General features: G+C 37.4%; 1 protein-coding gene across 1 annotated transcript; it reads right to left on the bottom strand.

The window, feature by feature from the left end:
• Window positions 1-2,382: 2,382 nt before the first annotated feature.
• Window positions 2,383-6,570, bottom strand: LOC137735288 (mitochondrial carrier protein MTM1-like). Its single transcript, XM_068474701.1, has 10 exons — window positions 6,210-6,570; window positions 5,671-5,745; window positions 5,028-5,153; window positions 4,536-4,595; window positions 4,245-4,415; window positions 3,712-3,811; window positions 3,507-3,598; window positions 3,236-3,385; window positions 3,003-3,061; window positions 2,383-2,883 (listed from the first exon to the last, which is right to left on the bottom strand). The coding sequence occupies exons 1-10, from the start codon at window positions 6,438-6,440 to the stop codon at window positions 2,748-2,750; spliced, it is 1,200 nt and encodes a 399-aa protein (XP_068330802.1). The 5' UTR covers window positions 6,441-6,570; the 3' UTR covers window positions 2,383-2,747.
• Window positions 6,571-20,413: the final 13,843 nt, after the last annotated feature.

Below are 20,413 nucleotides of genomic sequence, written 5' to 3'. Positions count from 1 at the left end.
AGATCGCACAAATGTACTAGGGATATGTTTTCCTTGGTAAATGATTTGATACCGTGCCTTGTTTGTAAGAACTTAATTCATAGGGACTTCTCCAAGCAACTGTTTTTTATGAATATTGTTCTAGTTTAATTGTTTTACATTAAGAGATTTCTGTAGCAAATCGTTTTAGATGAATTTGTTTTTTAACTTTATGTTTTCTCTCTAGTAAGTTGGGTTCCCCTGCCGTATCACTTGCTCTATTGTTTCCTTGGCAAGGTTTGGTTTTACGTTCCCCTCATTTGTATTTCTCTTTTAATTTTAATAAGATTAAGGGGATGAACGGTGAGTGCTGTTGCCTCATCCCTTTGAATTTTCTTAAAATTAAAAATTTCTGCAGTAAAATAGTAATTCATATTTTGATTTTCAGCGCATTCTAAACTAGTTAAGAATTCAAATATTAAGTTAACTAGTAATTCAAGCCAATACAACGCAGAATTTTTTTTAATTTCGTTGGAGGATGGTGTCTAACTTAAAAATTAATTTCAGGCAGCAGCACATCATCCATGTCCTCTTTCCTGTTTTGTTTTTGTATATACTAATATGTTTCTCTGATTTGATCAGCCACTGCTAACTTTTCATTGTAACTCGTAAGCATAGTTTTCTTTGTAGTCTATTGGAGACGAAATCGAAGACCAACTGGAGGAGTAGAACCCAGATTTAACTAAAATAATTAAGTAGCAAAAGAAATCCGCGATCAAGTAAAACGGACATGATAGCCTCACTAATGGTGCAAGCAAGTTATATCCCACATAGCAGCAGATAGATACTGCGGTCCTGTTCTCTGTTTCTCTGGTCACCTATTGCTAGCTTCTCCATGTAACTCGTAAGCCTAGCTACTTCTCTTTGTACCATATTTGAGAAGCAATGTCACCCAGATTCGGCTGAGATGATTATATACCGAAAGAAATTCACCACTGTACAAAATCGATATGATTGTGATTTGTGACGCTAACTGTACAAATACAAGTCCATCATACACCAGTACTGACTGAAAACCGGATTGATATATATTGTAGCAGATATTTTTGCTCCTCATTCTCTTTTAATTTGCAACGACATGTTCTTGTCAATATAAATTTGATGCAAGCTTGTATTTTGAGATGTAAACTACTTCCATGTGCATGCTTTGGTTGTGCTCCAGCTTCCGCGTTGAGTACTATATGAAACTACACAAATTTCGAATGACCAAAATCTAGAAATGTTCTCTTGGTCACCAAGTGACCAAGAAATATATTGCCACTCACCCGTGAATTGATATTCAGTAGTACTCATCAATTTAGCTTTTGTTGTTGACAAAGTAACACTGTGTTGTTTAACAGAGGCCTAAGAGAAATGACACACTCCAACCCTGATATCCCTAAGTATCAGGTTAGGCACGTGTTGGCTGACACTCGAGGGTGACAAAGTCATTTTAAACATGCCTACGAATAAAATATGTAATTAGAATGAAAATGCTAATGCAGGAATGTGTTCAGAGCATACAACTAATTAAGAATAATTGTGAACACAGAAATTCCTGACGACGAACGAGACAAGAACACGTGTACAAAATATATTTGTAGTATTAATGAATATTGAGGTTACAATCTCTTTGTAATTTGGTCCTCTGATTCGATCTCCGTAAGATGTTGGTTTGTTGACGTGTTGTTGATCCAAGGGCTGTCGAAGCTTGATCTTGGATAAATAGTTGGAAGTTTTTTTAAGGGCCGTCGGGCCTTGATCTTGAAGAACAGGGATGAACAGATCGTCGAGGGTTTTTGGGCTTGATCTTGAAGTTATTGATCCAAAGGGCCGTTGGGGCTTGATCTTAGGATGAACAGGTGGGAGCTTCTTCAAGGGCCATCGGGCTTGATCCTGATGTAAGAATTTTTGTTTGAGAAATGGTCCAAACCATTTAATAAAGGAAATATGGTTATAGTATACGTTATATACATGAAAACTCGTCTAGTGGCAATCAAATACAAGAGACTTCCAACCAGTTGTCTATACATGTTCTCATTTGTTTTCTCTCTCATCATCCTTCTTGAACTTGTAACTAACCACCAATAAAGTACTAACAGGCTTGCAGTCCTTCAATCAAAACTTTTGCAGCAAACTAGTAGCATATTTTCTTTGGTTAATGAAGAACCCATTCTCATATTACAGGATTCCCATTCCAAGAAAATGATACAAGAGATTCAAGTCTGTCATTTCATACCTATTCATAATGTGATAATTCCTATAAGTTGAGTACTCTTTTGAAATGTGTGAAAATATTGAGCTTAGTTTCGAATCACACAAAAAGGGAGGATTTAGGTACTTAATCCAAAAAATAAAGAATTCTAATTTGCAACCCAAACTTACAGTGAAAAGAACATCGGTATTGACAATTTTTGTTGCAATGAGGAAAATATTTGCAGTGTTATGCTGCAATCAAAGACTTAAAAGTTTCAAAGGAAAAATAAAATATATCCCTGGCGTTCCCAGGAACAATGAAGAAGATCTTTTATTCTCCAAAAATTGTTGTGATCTTCTGTCGCTTTTGTAAACCTTTCCCCACCATCATGACAAGAACATCGTGATTCGGACAGATGAAATCGCATAACTGAGTGATTTTGCTCCTTCAAGGTAGGTCCGTCTACGATTAAAAAGCCCGGTGAGCTTTGTACAAGTATACCAGAATCCCGAAACTAAAGCACAAGAACGATCCATGAATGTGTTAGTTTGGATCATTGAGTGGTCAGATGTCTATAATGTAGAAAATACTTGACGACTTCATATGAGGAGACAACTATGCCAACAGAAGGGCCAGCACGACCAACACGGGGAACGACTCCCATGAACAACCCCTTCATCCCTCCGTCCCTATCCAACACAAAAAGATTGAGGCTATGGTTGGTTAAAAACATTGAAAAATAAACATTAATTTAGAGAATTCAAATCATGTGATTGATGGCTTATATTGCAGTTGAAGTCTCACGTACCTCCAAATTTCGAGCAACGTTTTTCTTGTTGTCATCATTAATGCTCTTGTCGGATCCTTCTGCAAAAACAAAACTGTTAAAATTCAAACAAATAATCTTTTCAAATTTTGGTGCGCTTGAATCTCGTGAATAAACTCTGTAGCATATTTAGGATTGCCTTGCTGTTTCTTTCAGTACAATGCCAAGAAAGGAAAGGAAACAAAACCATGGTGAAGCTTTTTTAGATAAATAACCTCTATTTGTCTCCGGGTTTTTGCCACGTCTAGTGGACATGTAGCAGCAGCTGCAAGGCTTCCTGCAATAAATCCAGCAGAGAAATTTGCCCCGAGGACACTGGCTGCAGTGGGTTCATCACCCACCAGACCAAGAATTCTTCGCCTGATCTGCACAGAATGGGCAAAAGAATAAGTTGAATCAAGTTATCTACACCTACTGGTGCAAGGCATAAACATAAATGGAAGTCAGAAGGTTGCTCCTGAATTTTCTTGAAATAATGCGACTCACTGGCTCAAGGGTTGACCAACAGATTGCAGAAAAAGGAACATCGCGAGCAAGTTGCGCCCCAAGGCCAGTCCACAAGAGGCGATAGTTTTGTACTGTTACATAAGACAAAAAGAAAGGTCATCAAAATCAGCTGCAAATCCAATTACTTAAGATAGATGGAAAAATAGTGATATAAATCAAAACTAGAAGTAGGGAGTTCACATACAGTTTTGAAGGGGGGTTTTGTTCTTGACAGGGTCAATGACCCTATTCAGCGTCCCCCAAACTCCTGGAGGCTTCACACCGGCTTGGCTTTCCCTGAATGCCTACATTTCAAGAACGTAGAATTGAGAAATTTCAATTCTGGGAGAAAATGAAAGAAAAAAAAGTTACCATCCACATAGAGTAGTTCTCCTTACCTAATCATCAAGATGAGTAGTCACTACATGAAGGACCGTTTATCAAAGATTCGGAGACATGGTTTCTATTGGGTAAAATATATAGTTAAAGAAACTAATCACTAAACATTAGTTAATAGCCATCTTGTTGTCTGATGCTAATTGTATTTCTATGCTGAAATAGGTCACAGATCCTCAATAACAATTGTTAATTTTTTTTCAATTTCAAATCACATCATAATTTGTACTCATGCCAGAAACTAAGATGATTTGAGGTAGAGTTATTGACATCACATTCATGGGATTGGTCGAGAGGTGACACAAAAGATAAATGAGGACATCAAATCTACATATAAGATACCTGCATGCGCGTCCTTGCCAGCTCAACAGGGTAACAAGAAATGCAAGCTAATGATCGTGCTATTGACCCTGCAACTAATGGCACATATGGTGTTAAATTTGGAGCATTCTGAGTCGTGAAATCTTCCATCCAATTGCGGAAAATGTCATAGCAAGGCATGTAGATCCCCACCTGATTGACATATAGAAAGTAACTACTAGCAGCATAACTCCCAGAACAAAGTGCGTGGAATCTAACGCTGCAAGGAACCATTTGGATAAAGAGGTAATTCTTGGAAAGAGAAAGACTTACAGTTGGCATGGCCAATGCTAAGCTTGCAGTAGTGCCTCTCCAGAGTCTCCAAAATCCTTCCTGTGAAACCCCTCTAATATTACTATAAGTTTGCCTACAAACTGAAAGACGATGATCTGAAAAATAAACAGATTGTCCCTTAATGGGGATACATTAGGCACATGGACAAGGCACTGAAAAGTGTCTTAACATGAAACATACCCAGTTACTCTCTATCTAAGACTGTACACAGCACTTTCAAGACGTCTGCAATTAATGAGAGAGAGTGAGTAGATTTTTACTAAAGGTTAATTAAAAAACCTATGCCTGGTTTAACCTATGAAACAAATACTTAAAGTCGACACTTTACAACACAATATGACAGGAGCAATCTATTGGATTGCAAAAGTTGTTTTAACGATAGATATTTTGATTATAAACACAAAGGAAGATAAGTTACTCCCTTTCAGATATGAATATGCTAGATAGAAATACTGCGTATATATCCACTACCTGGCGTATGACTTTGTACAGCACATCCAGTGTTCCTTTATACTGGTTACACTCCGGAGGGCAGACAGTCTTTGTTCCAAGTACTGACCTTATGCGTGGCGTGGAAGATCTCAACTCTGAAAGCATCTAAAGACAATCCCAAAGCCAAAATTAAAGTTGCTTCAGTACAAGGAAATATCCATGCATGAAGGGCTGGTTTGGTATTGCTGTGCTTTAAAAAAAAGCTGCTTCTGCTGTGCTGTGAGAATAAGCAGTTGTGAAATAAAGCAGCAGAGTGCTTGGTAAACTTTTTTGTAAAAGTGCTTTTGAAAAAAAAAAGCAGTATTATAATGTTTGGTAAACTTTTATGTAAAACAGATGTGAAAAAAAACCGTTTTTTCAAAGCTGGGTTTTGCAGCTTCTTGTTTTTGGCTTTTTTTCACCCAAAACTGTGAAAAAAAACTGAAGCTGAATGTTTACCAAACGCAAAAACAACTCCCAACTTTTTTTGATACCAGCTTTTTTCAGAATCACCTCAATACCAAACCAGGCCGAAATAAGCTAGCTACGATTCAAGCTTATTCCAAAGTAATTCTGAATTGAAGATGAACACAATAAAAGAGTAGTAATAAACTAAGTAATTGAAAGCCAGTTGCACACATACCTCGTTTGGTTCCGGACAAGCCACATCACACAGCCCTTGATAAGGAACTCCAGCAGCCTGTGCTTGCAACCTTGTCTGAAGGCAATGCAATAAAAATGCATAACACCAATCAATTCCCATAACACAAACATTAAAGCAGAGAACTTTCTAAACACGCAAGGGCAAACGCCAATCAGTTCAAAAGGGTAACTTCTAAATCAATAAAATTACCCTTTTATTAATTCACAGCAGAAAAAATAATTGAAGTTTTAACAAAACACTTCCGATAATCTTCACCTTTAACGAAAAACCACATTTATACCTTTTTCTGGTATTATTTGCTGTATCTTTTTTATCATTAAAAGGGAAATTTTTTTAGACTTTTCGTTAATTTCCTAAAAATATATGATCTTGTCAATCACAGCATATGGGAAAATGGTAATTTCACTATACAAATTGTCCAAAAGATGAAGAAATGAACAAATTTAAACACAAATAATCCAAAAAATTAGAAAAAAAAAAAAAAAAAGAAAAAGAAAAAGAGACAGAAATTGCGGAACCTTGGCAACGTCAAGAGGGTTAACGATAATCGCAGAGACGAAGGCGGCGCCGGCGGCGGCGAAAGCCCGCTCTCCGAAACCCAAATTGGCGTCGGAAACGCGCACGGAATGGAACTGTTTCTGCTGATCTTTGGATTCTCTGAACATGGTATCCACGTTTCCTTCGAAATCAACCCTGCTGGCAGCCGCGGTGCTCATCCGTGAAGGCAGGCCATGCCTTGAACCCACCATTTCCTCCTCCTCCTGGTCTTTGTCTGTTGGTCTTGCAGAAAGCCCGGAGATTTATTGAATATTTGGAAGAAGATTGTGAAATTGTTCATTGGGAAGACGCCAGAGAGTGAGTCATTGCGTATGAGTTTGAAACGACGTATGATTCTTGGCATAAGTTAGCGTGGAGCTGAGGGCGCCAAACAAATTGGGGCTTTTAGGACTTAAATGTATGATTCTTGGCATAAGTTGCGGTGCTGCTTGCTGGCTGTCGATGTGGACTCCCTGTGGCAGAAATTTGACTGGGCTTTTAGGACTTAATGTATTTGGGCTAAAACTGAGCCCAAATTCACTCTTTCGTAGTGAATAATTGATCTCACTCATGCTCAAATTTAACTGGCTACAGTATTGTAATAGATTCATTATATAACGGTCAAATATGATAACTTTTTCGTTTTAGTTGCATTATGACCGTTCAATGGTAATGTGTTAAGTAAATGCATGTATTATTTTTGCTTCTTTTAGTGCAGTCATTCTTCGAATCTCTCACTCTAAGAACCGTTGAATTATATGACAGTTGAAGTATTAGTAAGAATCGTTGGATTATATGATTGTTTAAAATTCAATGGCCCAGCCACGTGTGCCAACCGTTGGGTTTGAATTCAATTTTTTTACTATTGGAAATCCAATGATTAAAATCCAACGCACAAGAACAAGCCACATCACCATGCATTAGGAGCACTGTAGCACGGGCCCCACAGACCTTTTTTGTCCCCTGACACACGTTTCACTCTCACGTTTAATGCACGCGCCTGACGCAAAAAATTATAAGAGTCATTTTGGTTCCGGTCCCTAATCAACCTAATTATTAGATTGAAACCTTGTTTGTTTAAATATTTTGATTGAGGTCCTTAGCATCATTTAAGAGATTTAACTCATTCAATTATGCATTTAATGTAACACAAATTATGAAATCTAAACAAATTCAAATTACATTTTTAAAATATAATAAATAGTTAAAAATCAATTTTAGAGTAATATTGTTCTTCACAAAAAGTATAGCAAAAAACAAATAATGTACCCACATAATAATTAACATATTTTTCTAAAAAAATAACTATTGATATATTTAAAACATAAAATAAATACATATAATTAGCATGGGTACATTTAGCAAAATTAAAAATGGGTACAAATACAAATAAAAGTTAAAAAAATATGGGCACAAAAAGGAATTAATACATGGGTACAAATTAAAAAAGAAAATGGGTACAAATTAAAAAAAGGGCTGCAAATTAAAAATGGGTACAAACTAAAAAATATATGATAAAAAAATTTGGCCATAAATATGGATATACCATATATCAAATGTAAAGTTTCTAACATTAAATGAATATATTTACTTATTTAGAAATAAAAAAAATATTTTATTATTGATTAATGACGTTTATTAAAATCTAAGGACCTTGATAAAAAAATTGAAAAAGAATAAGATTTTAATCAATGGAGGAGGAAAAGTATGGATGAGAACCTAATTTTTCCGCTTTGTTTATTTTGGTTCCGGTCCCTAATCAACCTAATTGTTAGATTGAAACCTTGTTTGTTTAAATATTTTGATGGATGTACTTAGCATCATTTAAGCAATTTAACTCATGCAATTATGCATTTAATGTCCCACAAATTATGAAATCTAAACAAATTCAAATAATATTTTTAAAATATAATAAATTGTTAATAATCAATTTTAGAGTAATATTGTTCTTCACAAAATTATAGAAAAAAAATTTAATGTACACCCACATAATAATTAACATATTTTAAAAAATAACTATTGATGTTACATCCCACATTGCCCAGGGGAGTAGATCCTATAAGCCATAGATGTAAATGTTGACCTTAAAAATTATAAAGCCTACGTGGCGCGCAGGCCGAGTAACTAATGAGCTAACTACGTCCTTCGATTGATGCAGGGCATGCCAACTCGTCAGCCTAGCTTGGCCGAGGAGTACAATTTGTTGATGTTGCGTTGAGAGCGCTGTTGACTTCTTAATCTTGTGACTATGGCCGAGGAAGAAACACGTCTCGGCCTTCGGGTTCTAAAGCCTGAAGACAAGGCTGCTAGTTCTGTGAAGTTCAATATCAAATCTGGCTCTCAGGGTGCTGAATGTAGTAACCTGGTAATACATCACCTCGCCGAGAAGGCTAATAAGATGACCTCTGCCAATAAGGATTCGAAAATCCTTCTCAACCGAGACTTGGATAGATAACCAGTCGGCCTCGACACAATGTTGTTTATCCAAACTGAAGGTGCTCTAGGAACGGCTGATTCTACGGCAACAGTATTGTTTATCCAAACTGAAGATGTGTTGGCGAAAAAAAAAAGAAAAAAAAAAATCTCAACATGTTTGAGAGGTTTGCGCAGGGCAGTTGTGTGTTGAATTAAAGGTCCTCTTTTACATTGCCACTACCTCTGTATTTATAGGGACATATGCGTGTTGGTTGATAAGCTGATATAGGCTTCCGCCATGCATTAGAACTCTTCCACCGATTGCGTCAGATAAGCCTTACTACTCCCAAAACTCTGAAATTAGTCAAAATTGCAACCCCATTCAATCCTTGTGCTCAGCCCTATCACATCAAATCCCAAGATAGCCTGCATGCTTGGATTTGATCAAATAAGGCCCATCAAAATAACCACCAATCCACGTACACCGCTGTGGTTGGTTGCTTTCTGGAGATAACCATCACAAACTTGTGGTGCATAATTACCTGGGAAATAATCTCCCAACCTTCCACGTATATGCATGTGCTGATTTAAAAAATTGCAAATGAATTCAATTCTTCTACTTAATATTATCCCATGCAGAGAAGGGCTAAAACATATTAAAAGATAGTGCCATGATTAAAACCACAATATATCTTTCAATAATAGCAAAATTACCTTCACTTTTCATCCGATGGTTGGAAGTACGCGTACTCAACGGCCTCGATTACTCGAGCCGATGGTCTAATTTTGGGTCCAAACAGTATATTCCCATTTTTACCTAGCATGAGGCCTTTTGGGAGCTTACTGGCTTCGGAGTTCATCAAAACTCCGAAGTTAAGCAAGTTCGGGCGAGAGCATTCCCAAGATGGGTGACCCACTGGGAAGTTCTCATGTGAGTTCCCAGAAACAAAACCGTGAGGGAGTGGTCGAAGCCCAAAGTGGACAATATCGTGCTACGGTAGAGTCGAGCCTGGGATATGGTGGGAGCCCAGGTCAGGATGTGATAATTTGGTATCAGAGCCACTCTGTCATGTGGTGCGAGTGTGCCGACGAGGATGTCGGGTGCCTAAGGAGGGTGGATTGTTACATCCCACATCACCCAAGGGAGTGGATCCTGTAAGCCTTATATGTATATTCCCATCTCTACCTAACACGAGGCATTTTGGGAGCTCACTGGCTTCAGAGTTCATCGGAACTCCGAAGTTAAGCGAGTTCAGGCGAGAGCATTCCCATGATGGGTGACCCACTGGGAAGTTCTCGTTTGAGTTCCCAAAAACAAAACCATGAGGGTGTGGTCGGGGCCCAAAGCAAACAAATATCATGCTACGGTGATGTCGAGCCCATGATGTGACAATTGATATATTCTAAAACATAAAATAAATACACATAATTAGCATAGGTAATTTAGCAAAATTAAAAATGGGGTACAAATACAAATAAAAGTTAAAAAAATATGGGCACAAAAAGGAATTAATATATGGGTACAAATTAAAAAAGAAAATGGGGTACAAATGAAAAAAAAAGGGTTGCAAATTAAAAATGGGTACAAATTAAAAATAAAAATGTGATAACCCATCCCTAATTTTACGATTTTATTAATTTTTAAAAGAGTGAATTGACGAAAATGCCCTATTGGCGAGATTGTTGATTTTCGTTGACTGTCATTTAGTGCCGCATGCAAGTTCTTATTTTACTGTACTCTCAAAGTTCTCGACGGGACGATTGCGTAAGCGTAATTTGAATCGAAACCGGAGTTACAATAGGGGTTTTACGGAACTACAAATCCGAAAAGTACTTTTGTAAAGATTACTATTTATTATTTTATATATTTCTTGTAATTATTATATTATTATTTTAATATTATTTTGTGAGAAATGAGGAATAAAGGAAGAATGAATAGGAAATGAAGGGAATGGAGGAAAGAGAGAATGAGAAGAACAAGCCGGGTTCCCTTTCGACCTGCGACCCGATTGTGACCGGTGAGTTTCTCTGGAGAAATTCACAATTTTTCCAATGAATTGGGCCAATCCACCACTCCCAATCATCATCTCGGCCATTCCTCTACCATTTCCACACCAAATTTGAGGAGATTGGGTTCAGAATTGTGGAAAATTGCACCAGTGGGTGCAACGGGCTTTGGGGCGGCGATCCATCAAATCCGAAGGTAACTCCACCAACCACCACCACTAATAGACTTCCCTCAACCCCAGGAACAAAACCCAAAAAACTGTAAGGGCGGTGGAACACCGGAGAAGACGAATTAAAGTGCACCCATTTCTAGGGGTTCGGCGGGTTCGTGGTGATTAAGGCTTTTCCCGACCAAATTGGACTTGGCCACAAGTATAAAACTTACTCTATTCATTGAGATATTCATTCTTGTAAAATTTGAGAATTTTTGGAAATAGTTGAATTTTCCGGCAAGCCAAGGCAGCCCGCTGCCGCACGTGGGCAGAGACACCACTTGAACTCCCTAGGATAAAATGGATGCCCTGATTCCATATTAGACATCCGATTGACGAAATTCCATTACTTGGTTATATTTCCTTTAAGGGCCGCCACTTGGTTATTATATGATACAATGATCCGACCACTGGACCGTCACCAAACTTTAATACGTAATAGTACATAATATTTAAGGATATTAGGAATTGACGAATCAAGAATCTGACGTACGGATCTTTCCGGATGGGTTTTCTAAGTTCGTAAATCTAAACGTCGGCCGCCACTTAATTTTAGCGATTGGTGGAGATCCGACCGTTGGATCGTTTCGAAACTTTAGGATATTGTTCTAGAAGCTTATTGAAACTCTTGGGAAGTTACAAATCTAAAATATGAGATACGGATCTTCTGGATCGAGTTACATAGGGTAGTGGATCCTACCGTCGACCTTTGACCGACATTTGACTTTTGGTCAATGGGCTACAAATCATTCTAGAACGTCTTTAGGGATATATTTTGTGTAAGTTACGTGTTCTATCAATAATAATTTTGAGACATGATTTGATATTTGTTCTAGGCGATGATCGTTCGTGACACCTCGATATTCGTGCTAGAGAGTTGTAGCGCGGACTTCAGGTGAGTAGGTCTTTTCTTTTATATAGTATATACATATTTGTTAGTTTTCATTTGTACATTGAAAGAAAATTTACTACGTATGCCTAGCTTAGACTAATGCTTATAAGAATTAGCGAAATAACGGAAAATTACGAAGTGATCATAAATCCTACGGGATGCACATGTATGCGTATGTTTATTGATGCCATGATTATACGTACGGCCACGAATGATATTATGTTGATTAGACCTATTAAACCATTATGGCATGACTATATTTATGTTTTATGCTCATCGTTTGCTGCACTGGTGTTAGTGCTCGCCCAGGGCCAGGGCCAGTCTTTCACGTGTATGTTCGCATTCTCACGGCACGCTCGCCTTGGATCTAAGTAGGTCCTAGTCCTGTCGTACAGGTTACAATAGGCAACTCCGACTCGTATATGACCGCGAATAGCGCCAGTCTTCACATGATTGTAACACTAGAGCGTATATCATTATTACACCCAATCCTGTTCATGTCAGATTAACTCTGCATGAACTCGTGTGTCAGCATGTGTCGATGAGCACTTGGTTTGATATGTTTGCTTATGCGAAAGTATACGATTACTGACGTCATGCACTTATATATGAACTATTGTGTCGTATTGATATCTTGATATTTTACAGGCTACCGTGAGTATTTTCGTACTATATGTAGTATGTATAACTTGGAAACTATACATGTTTTACGGCAAGGGGTTATAACGTTTTCAAAGATTTTTATTAAAACTTTATTTTCAGACCCACTAACCCTTGTTTTTTGCCCCTCCAGGTTTTAGTAGCTGAACTTTCCTATCGACGAGGATTCTTGGCAACTCTTGGTGGAGACGATTACCTTTGATGGTATAATTCTCATCTTATCGTACTGTACTGTACTTATGCTCTGACATTAGGTGTGAAATGGGTTCATTCCCGCTCATAGCACACTCTTATATTTAGGCAATTTAGGTTTAAATTTATTCACAAATTCCACCATACTACACTTTATGGCTTCGTCACCTTCCAGGTGTTGGCCAGCACAGTTTGATTTGAAGTCCAAGTGGACATTCCGGGTCGGGGTGTGTTAGTTTGATATCAGAGCATAAGTTTAGGCAGTATTGCATTCCTCAAACATGTGATGTCAGCATTCTTGATTCTTGAGCCTAAATGTTGAATTTTGCCACGTCGTCGACTACGAAAAACGTGTTAGGTTTTCCTAAGTTTCGAACGGATTAGGCGACTTGTTCACATTCGAGAAAATCGATTTGGCGACCTCCTTTAAACTTTGAGTGAAAACTTTCCCTACCAAGGAAAGATGTAGATTTGAGATAAGTTGATGGCCCTGAGGCAGGGCTACCATATCGATAGTTGTGCATTACGAGGGATTTACCTACCAATTCCACTACCATTTAGTCATTTCTACCAACCTTTTCGAGAATGGAAACCATAAATAGTTTTGATTCCTTGGCAGCATCCGTTAATATATCATTTATTAGAATTCCTACAAAGTTTACTTCGTCAAAATTTCCAGAAATGTCTCGTGTGACAATGTCATGCTAAAACAGTAGCACTCGACGGGAGAACATCTTGGGATAATCACTTTTGGTCCCCAATAGCACTAATCTTTTCAAACGCATTAGTGATCATTTCAAGAGGAAGATCGACTTCTGTTTAAGTCCGTTCTAAAGTAGATTAATAACAACTTCCTTTCTGACTTTAGGACGTTCCGACCAATACTAGTTTTCCGAATTTCTTTTGGTAATGTACTCGTCATTTCGACGAGCATAGGCACAGGTGTACGAGTTGTTATACCTACAGTCAGTAGAAACCCCCAAAGTAGTAAGTATTTTCCCTAGAATTAATGAAACCAACTCACAGGACCAGTTCCTTACTAATCATTTGAAACTAACTACCATAGTGGGCTCTAGCCTATAATCAGCCTATAGTGGCGCTACTAATTGATTATACTGTTCAATATCTAGGAATTGTCAACCAATATTCAGGTGGTATGATTTCTGATACCGGACATAGGTACTAGTATCTGGGAGTGATACCTTTCTACCAGAATGTCGGTTCACAGTTTCAGGGTAGCGAACAATATCAAAATATCGTATATGTGTTAATTAGTGGCATGATTGATAGACTGATTAAGAGTGACTACCTGAGCCAAAGAAACTAAATCATGGAAACTTAAGATCAAGTTTTGTAAGAGGATTGTAAACTTGCAGTTGTTTTAACCATGTTTTCCACTTAGGTATTCAAAACCTCTTCAACCAGTCACCTTTTCAATCACTTCCACAGGTATACAGTAAAATCGGAGTACGAGTTGATTTCTCACTGTTAGAGTGATTTGAGTATCGAGAAAGATACGAAGATCTATTTGCACATGGCGTAGTGAAAGGAAGTAGTATGGTACGTCCGAGGACGTACACCTCTGGCGTCAGATTAGATATCACCAAATGGTGGAGTGAAGTACATCATCAATCCACTTTCACTTACTATACCAGTTTTTCCTTGCATCCTTCGAACAAGTCCTACATCATTGTGAGAACTTAGTTACAAAAGTTTACTGATTAGAAATTTACCCAACCAAACACCTTATCTAGGGAACCTCGAACCTATTTGCGAAGGCGAAAGACTGAACCTTAGGATCGTACCTAGATTTTAGCAGCCCAATTAGGTGACGATTATAACCGTTAATACCCATACTTCGAATTACTGGCCGACCCGACTGACCTTTGTAACCCGAGTTTTCCTTCATGGCCTGACGAATTCGTAGTGGTCTTATTGACGACCTTTTCATCTACCTCGACAGTGAGACAAAATTCTCTAAATATCAATAATCGCTTTAGAACAAAGTCCTTAACTGCTAACTTTGATTAAATCGGTACTTTTCTTAGGAGACGTGATTTCCATAAACAATAATCTTTTCTTTTTCCAAAAAGGGTTTAGCAGAAGAAAGTTGAAATTCTCACAAAGTGTGGTGAAATTCGAGATATCTTTGGTCTTGTCTATTTTATCAACAATTTGTTAGTGATCCTTCAGCTATATTGTTTTTCCTCATTTACGACTGAGGAAAGTTAGGTTAGTTGCGATGTTGATTATGAATAAAGTTTCTAGCAACTGTATTGTTGTCTTATCTTACCATCGTTTTACACCTTTTGATGATAATGATCATTTTGGAAATCCAAGATGACGTGTTCTTTGGACATTTCGGCTATATAGAGGCAGCATGACGGAGTATCGCTTATATTTCCCAACGTGTAGGAATGAACCATCTTATTCATGACTTAGAGTCAACAATTACCATCATTACTTGAAAATCGGATGATACTTCTCTGTAGAGAAACATGTCCAAAATCTCTATCAATCTTAGACCTCGCAAGTACATATCCATTTGAAAAGAATTATATTTCTGACAATGGCGATAGAGGAACCAAATCAACATCTACGATTACACAATCGTGTATCATCCCCGTTGTGTAAATGTAATTATTGTTTACCACAACAAAAGACATTATCTACTCTTGAAATGCTTTCGGCCTGTCTATTTCATTTTAGTTAGAACTCATGAGCGTTGGGTTGACATTGCTTACAAATTATCAAGAAATCGTTTGAGTGGTTATGCTCACTTTCTGTATCTGAATGGAGATGGGAAATATCACCATAAGCTCCTGGTACGAGGTATCTTGTACATGTGGATATCATGATAATGTTTCAGTGATTATCGATCAATTTGACAAGTCAGCTCACTTTCTGTTGGTCTAGAGGGACTACATTTTAGACCATTTAGTTAAATTACTCATTCTTGAAATTTTTAGATTTTCTGACGTTTTGATCAACATCTACTTTGACTGTGATTTCATATTCACCTTTTATGTCGGAAAGCATTCCAGTCACCCTTGCGTACGTGTCTACCCTATTGCACTTCGTACTAATTTTGAAGCGAATAGACCGTTTAGGTGAATCGCCCAAACATTTAGATTTTAGTTGTGACTATTAATTCCTCAATCACCCAACAAATACTCTGATAAGCGAATCCTTACCGTTGGTGATTGAATGTTCCAGAAGCTACCATTGTAGCGAGATGTCATGCATTAATTTCAATTACCTTGTATTCTAGATTTGATGGACTTGTTTGACCCTCAAATTCTTGATTGTTCTTCTTGGCATAGTTTTGCTAAACTCGAGGGAAATTCAATATGAACCTGCTCACTATGGCGTTATGAACTACATTGTTTGGTTATATGGTGTGTGTGTGTGTGTGTGTGTGTGTGTGTGTGTGTGTGTGTGTGTGTGTGTCCCTACTATATCTCACCGTGACACGTGTTTCATTTCCAAGTCTTGGGAAGCCTTCTTGAAGGCCATGTGTATTAAGCTTTGTCACGTACCACATTTCACCCTCAGACTAACGATTAGTATGAAACGAGCTACTCAAACCTTAGTGGACATGTTGCATTTTGTTCATTCTACAATTAGCATGGTGGTAACACATAGTTATCTTTATTTTAGTTGCTTGCAACTACAATTATAATTACAATTTTTGGTTTTGGGTATGGCATTGTTGAGACATAGTATGGAAATTTTATGCATAGCACATGATTGGCAAAAGAGTATTGTGAACAAGTAGTTGAATGATCAAGATTACAATGTAGCAAATTGTGTGCTATTTACGCTGTCGCCCGAGAGGGCGGTACATGAGCGCGATTGAGGCACTAATTGGATGATTTATGTGTATTTTCCAAGGAGGGGCATGATGGTAATATTGCACCCTCGGGAATTTGTTACTTACTTACCGAGACAACTGTGAGTTGTCGGTATTGCGGGCTGCAGAATATTATATCGATAACTTATTCCTTGGACTCGTTAAGCAAGTGGACAACTAGACCGTTTACGTTAGTTTATTTATTTATTGTTTGGGCTCGACCCAAAGTTACTACATGCTTATTCTCGGAGTACGTGACTCTACAAGTGCGTAGGTGAAATTTTTCTATGTTCAGTTTTGACTTCATAACAATTATTTTAAATTGTACGTTATATTATATACGTATTTTGACTATATGTTACTATATATCTATTTTGACTTGATGTTTTCATAAAGGATTTTATATTGTGGTATTGTATTGAAGGAGAATGAAAGTTTGAGTTTCGAGGCATGAAAGAGGAATTACTGCAATCTGATCGCGACGGAATGGCATTCTCTTTTATGCAACCACTCTAACTTGATATCTTCTTTACATATTTATTTTTATGCTGTCTTTTCACTATTTTTGTATAACAAATGATTTTGAATTTCGGGGATGAAATTTTTTTTAAGGTGGGTAGGTTGTGATAACCCGTCCTAAATTTTACGATTTTATTAATTTATAAAAGAGTGAATTGACAAAAATGCCCTACTAGCGAGATTGTTGATTTTACGGAACTACAAATCCGAAAAGTACTTTTGTAAAGATTACTATTTATTATTTTATATATTTCTTGTAATTATTATATTATTATTTTAATATTATTTTGTGAGAAATGAGGAATAAAGGAATAATGAATCAGAAAGGAGGGGAAATGAGGAAAAAGAGAATTAGAGGAATCGTTTGGGTTCCTTTTCGACCCGCTACCCGGTTGTGACCGATGAGTTTCTCCAGTGAAATTCACTATTTTTCCGATGAATTGGGCAAATCCACCATTCCCAATCATCATCGCGGCCCTTCCTCTACCATTTCCACACCAAATTTGAGGATATTGGGTTTGGAATTGTGGAAAATTGCAATAGTGGGTGCAACGGGCTTTGGGGCGGCGATCCATCAAATCTGAAGGTAACTCCACCAACCACCGCCACCAATAGACTTCCCTCAACCCCGGGAACAAAGCCTAAACAACTATAGGGGCGGTGGAACATCGAAGAACGCGAATTGAAGTGCACCCATTTCCAGGTTCATGTTGATTTGAGGCTTTTCCCAACCAAATTGGACTTGGCCACATGTATAAAACATGCTCTACTCGTTAAGATCTTCATTCCTGTAAAATTTGAGAATTTTTGGAAATAGTTGAATTTTCCTGCGAGTCGGGGCGGCGCGTGGTCAGAGACACCATTTGACCTCCCCAGGCTAAAATGGGTGCCCCGATTTCATATTAGACATCTGATTGATGAAATTCCATTGTTTGGTTATATTTCCATTAAGGGCCACCACTTGATTATTATACGATTCGATGATCAGACCATTGGATCATCACCAAACTTTAATACGTAATAGTACATAATATTTAAGGATATTAGGAACTAACGGATCACGAATCTAACGTACGGATCCTCCCAGATGGGTTTTCTAAGTTTGTAAATCTAAACGTCAACTACCACTTAATTTTAGCGATTGGTGGAGATTCAACCGTTTGATCGTTCTGAAACTTTAGGATGTTGTTCTAGAAGCTTATTGAAACTCTTGGGAAGTTACGGATCAGAAATCTGAGGTGCGGATCTTCCGGATTGAGTTACATAGGGTTGTGGACCCTACCATCGACCTTTGACAGACTGTTGACTTTTGGTCAATGGGTTACAAATCATTCTAGAACATCATTGGGGATGTGTTTTATGTAAGTTACATGTTCTATCGATAAGAATTCTAAGACGTGATTTGATATTTGTTCTAGACGACGATCATTCGTGACGCCTCGATATTCATGTTAGGGAGTTGTAGCGCGGACTTTAGATGAATGGGTCTTATCTTTTATATAGTATATACATATTTATTAGTTTTCATTTATACATTGAAAGAGAATTTACTACATATGCCTAGCTTAGACTAATACTTATAAGAATTAGCGAAATAACAGAAAATTACGAAGTGATCATAAATCCTACGGGATGCACATGTACGCGTATGTTTATTGATGCCATGATTATACCTACGGCTATGAATGATATTATGTTGATTAGAACTATCAAACCACTATGGCATGACTATATTTATGTTTTATACTCATCGTTTGCTGCACCGGCGTTAGTGCTCACCCAGGGCCAGGGCCAGTCTTTCACATGTATGTTTACATCCGCACCGCACACTCGCCTTGGATCCAAGTAGGTGCCAGTCCTGTTATACAGGTTGCAATAGGCAACTCCGACTCGTATGTAACTGTGAATAGCGTTAATCTTCATGTGATTATAGCACTAGAGCGTATATCATTATTACACCCAGTCATGTTCATGTGAGAATAACTCTGCATGAACTTGTGTGTCAGCATGTGTCGATGAGCACTTGGTTTGATATATATGTTTGCTTATGCGAAAGTATACGATTATTGATGTCATGCACTTATATAACTATTGTGCCGTATTGATATCTTGATATTTTGCAGGCTATCGTGAGTGTTTTCATATTGTATGTAGTATGTATATCTTGGAAACTATACATGTTTTACGGCGAGAGGTTATAACGCTTTCAAAGGTTTTTATTAAAACTTTATTTTCAGGACTGAGCTTTCTTATCGACAAGGATTCTTGGCAAATCTTCATGTAGACGTTTACCTTCAATGGTATAATTCTCACCCTATCTTACTGAGTACTTATGCCCTTACATCACGTGTGAAATGGGTTCATTCCCGCTCACAGCGCACTCTTATATTTAGCCACTTTTAGGTTTAAATTTATTCACATATTCCACCACACTACACTTTATGGCTTCTTCACCTTCCAGTTGTCGGCCAGCACAGCTTGATTCGTAGTCCAATTGGACATTCCGGGTCGGGGTGTGCCAAAAAATATATGATAAAAAAAAATTTAGCCATAAATATGAATATACCAAATGTAACGTTTCTAACACTAAATGAATATATTTACTTATTTAGAAATAAAAAATATTTTATTATTGGAATAATTAATGACGTTTATTAAAATCAAAGGACCTTGATCAAAAATTGAGAAGAAATAAGGTTTTAATCAATGGAGGAGGAAAAATAGGGATGGGAACCTAATTTTTCCTTTTTTTTATTGTATCAATGAGAAGTCTCAAATTCGGTTCTCATGAATTCTAAAGATGTTGTATATTTGTGTGGAGTTGGATATATATGGCTAGCTAATTGTGTTGCTTAACTTAAATCACTCTTGGTCTTTGCTTACAATATATATGGTTACTTGATTTAGGAATGAGAATAAATGATTGTGAGAAGAAGTACATATTGGATAAACAACCCTCACAAGTCACAACCTCTTGTTTATCTCATACCTTCAATTTTCATGTAGTCATATCCAAAATCAATATGTGATGGGTTGTGATGAAGTGGAGATTGAGTCTGACTCTTAAGTGATAATTAGTATGCTTAATGGGGAGTATGTGGTAGATGCTACTTTGGAGTGTTTTATCCATGACATTGGTCATTTGGCGTCTCAATTAGGAGGGGTGAGGTTTGTGTTTGTCAAGCGGAATGGAAATGCCACTGCTCATGTTGTAGCCTCATATGTTGCCTCGCATAGAGGTGCTTTCTGTTGAGATGCTTTTGGTCCAAAATTTTTATTTAATATTCTTGCTGAAGATGTAAACATTTATATTAGAATTTAATAAAAGTTATCATTTGATAGAAAAAAAAAATACCCAAAATCAATAGGACCCGCCATTCCTATACACACTTTTATTGTAAAATATCATTATGCATTTTCAAAAGTTTATGCACA

The sequence above is a fragment of the Pyrus communis genome, chromosome 5 (genome assembly GCF_963583255.1).
Source record: "Pyrus communis chromosome 5, drPyrComm1.1, whole genome shotgun sequence".
NCBI classification, from domain to species: domain Eukaryota; kingdom Viridiplantae; phylum Streptophyta; class Magnoliopsida; order Rosales; family Rosaceae; genus Pyrus; species Pyrus communis.
This window is presented reverse-complemented; position numbering and strand designations above follow the sequence as displayed.

Coding starts and splice junctions, on each gene's coding strand:
- LOC137735288 (XM_068474701.1), bottom strand. CDS start 6,440: ATGGTGGGTTCAAGGCATGGCCTGCCTTCACGGATGAGCACCGCGGCT. Junction 5,154..5,670: donor CTTGTCCGGAACCAAACGAG/GTATGTGTGCAA, acceptor GATTGTCTTTAG/ATGCTTTCAGAGTTGAGATC. Junction 3,062..3,235: donor AAACCCGGAGACAAATAGAG/GTTATTTATCTA, acceptor TTGTTTTTGCAG/AAGGATCCGACAAGAGCATT.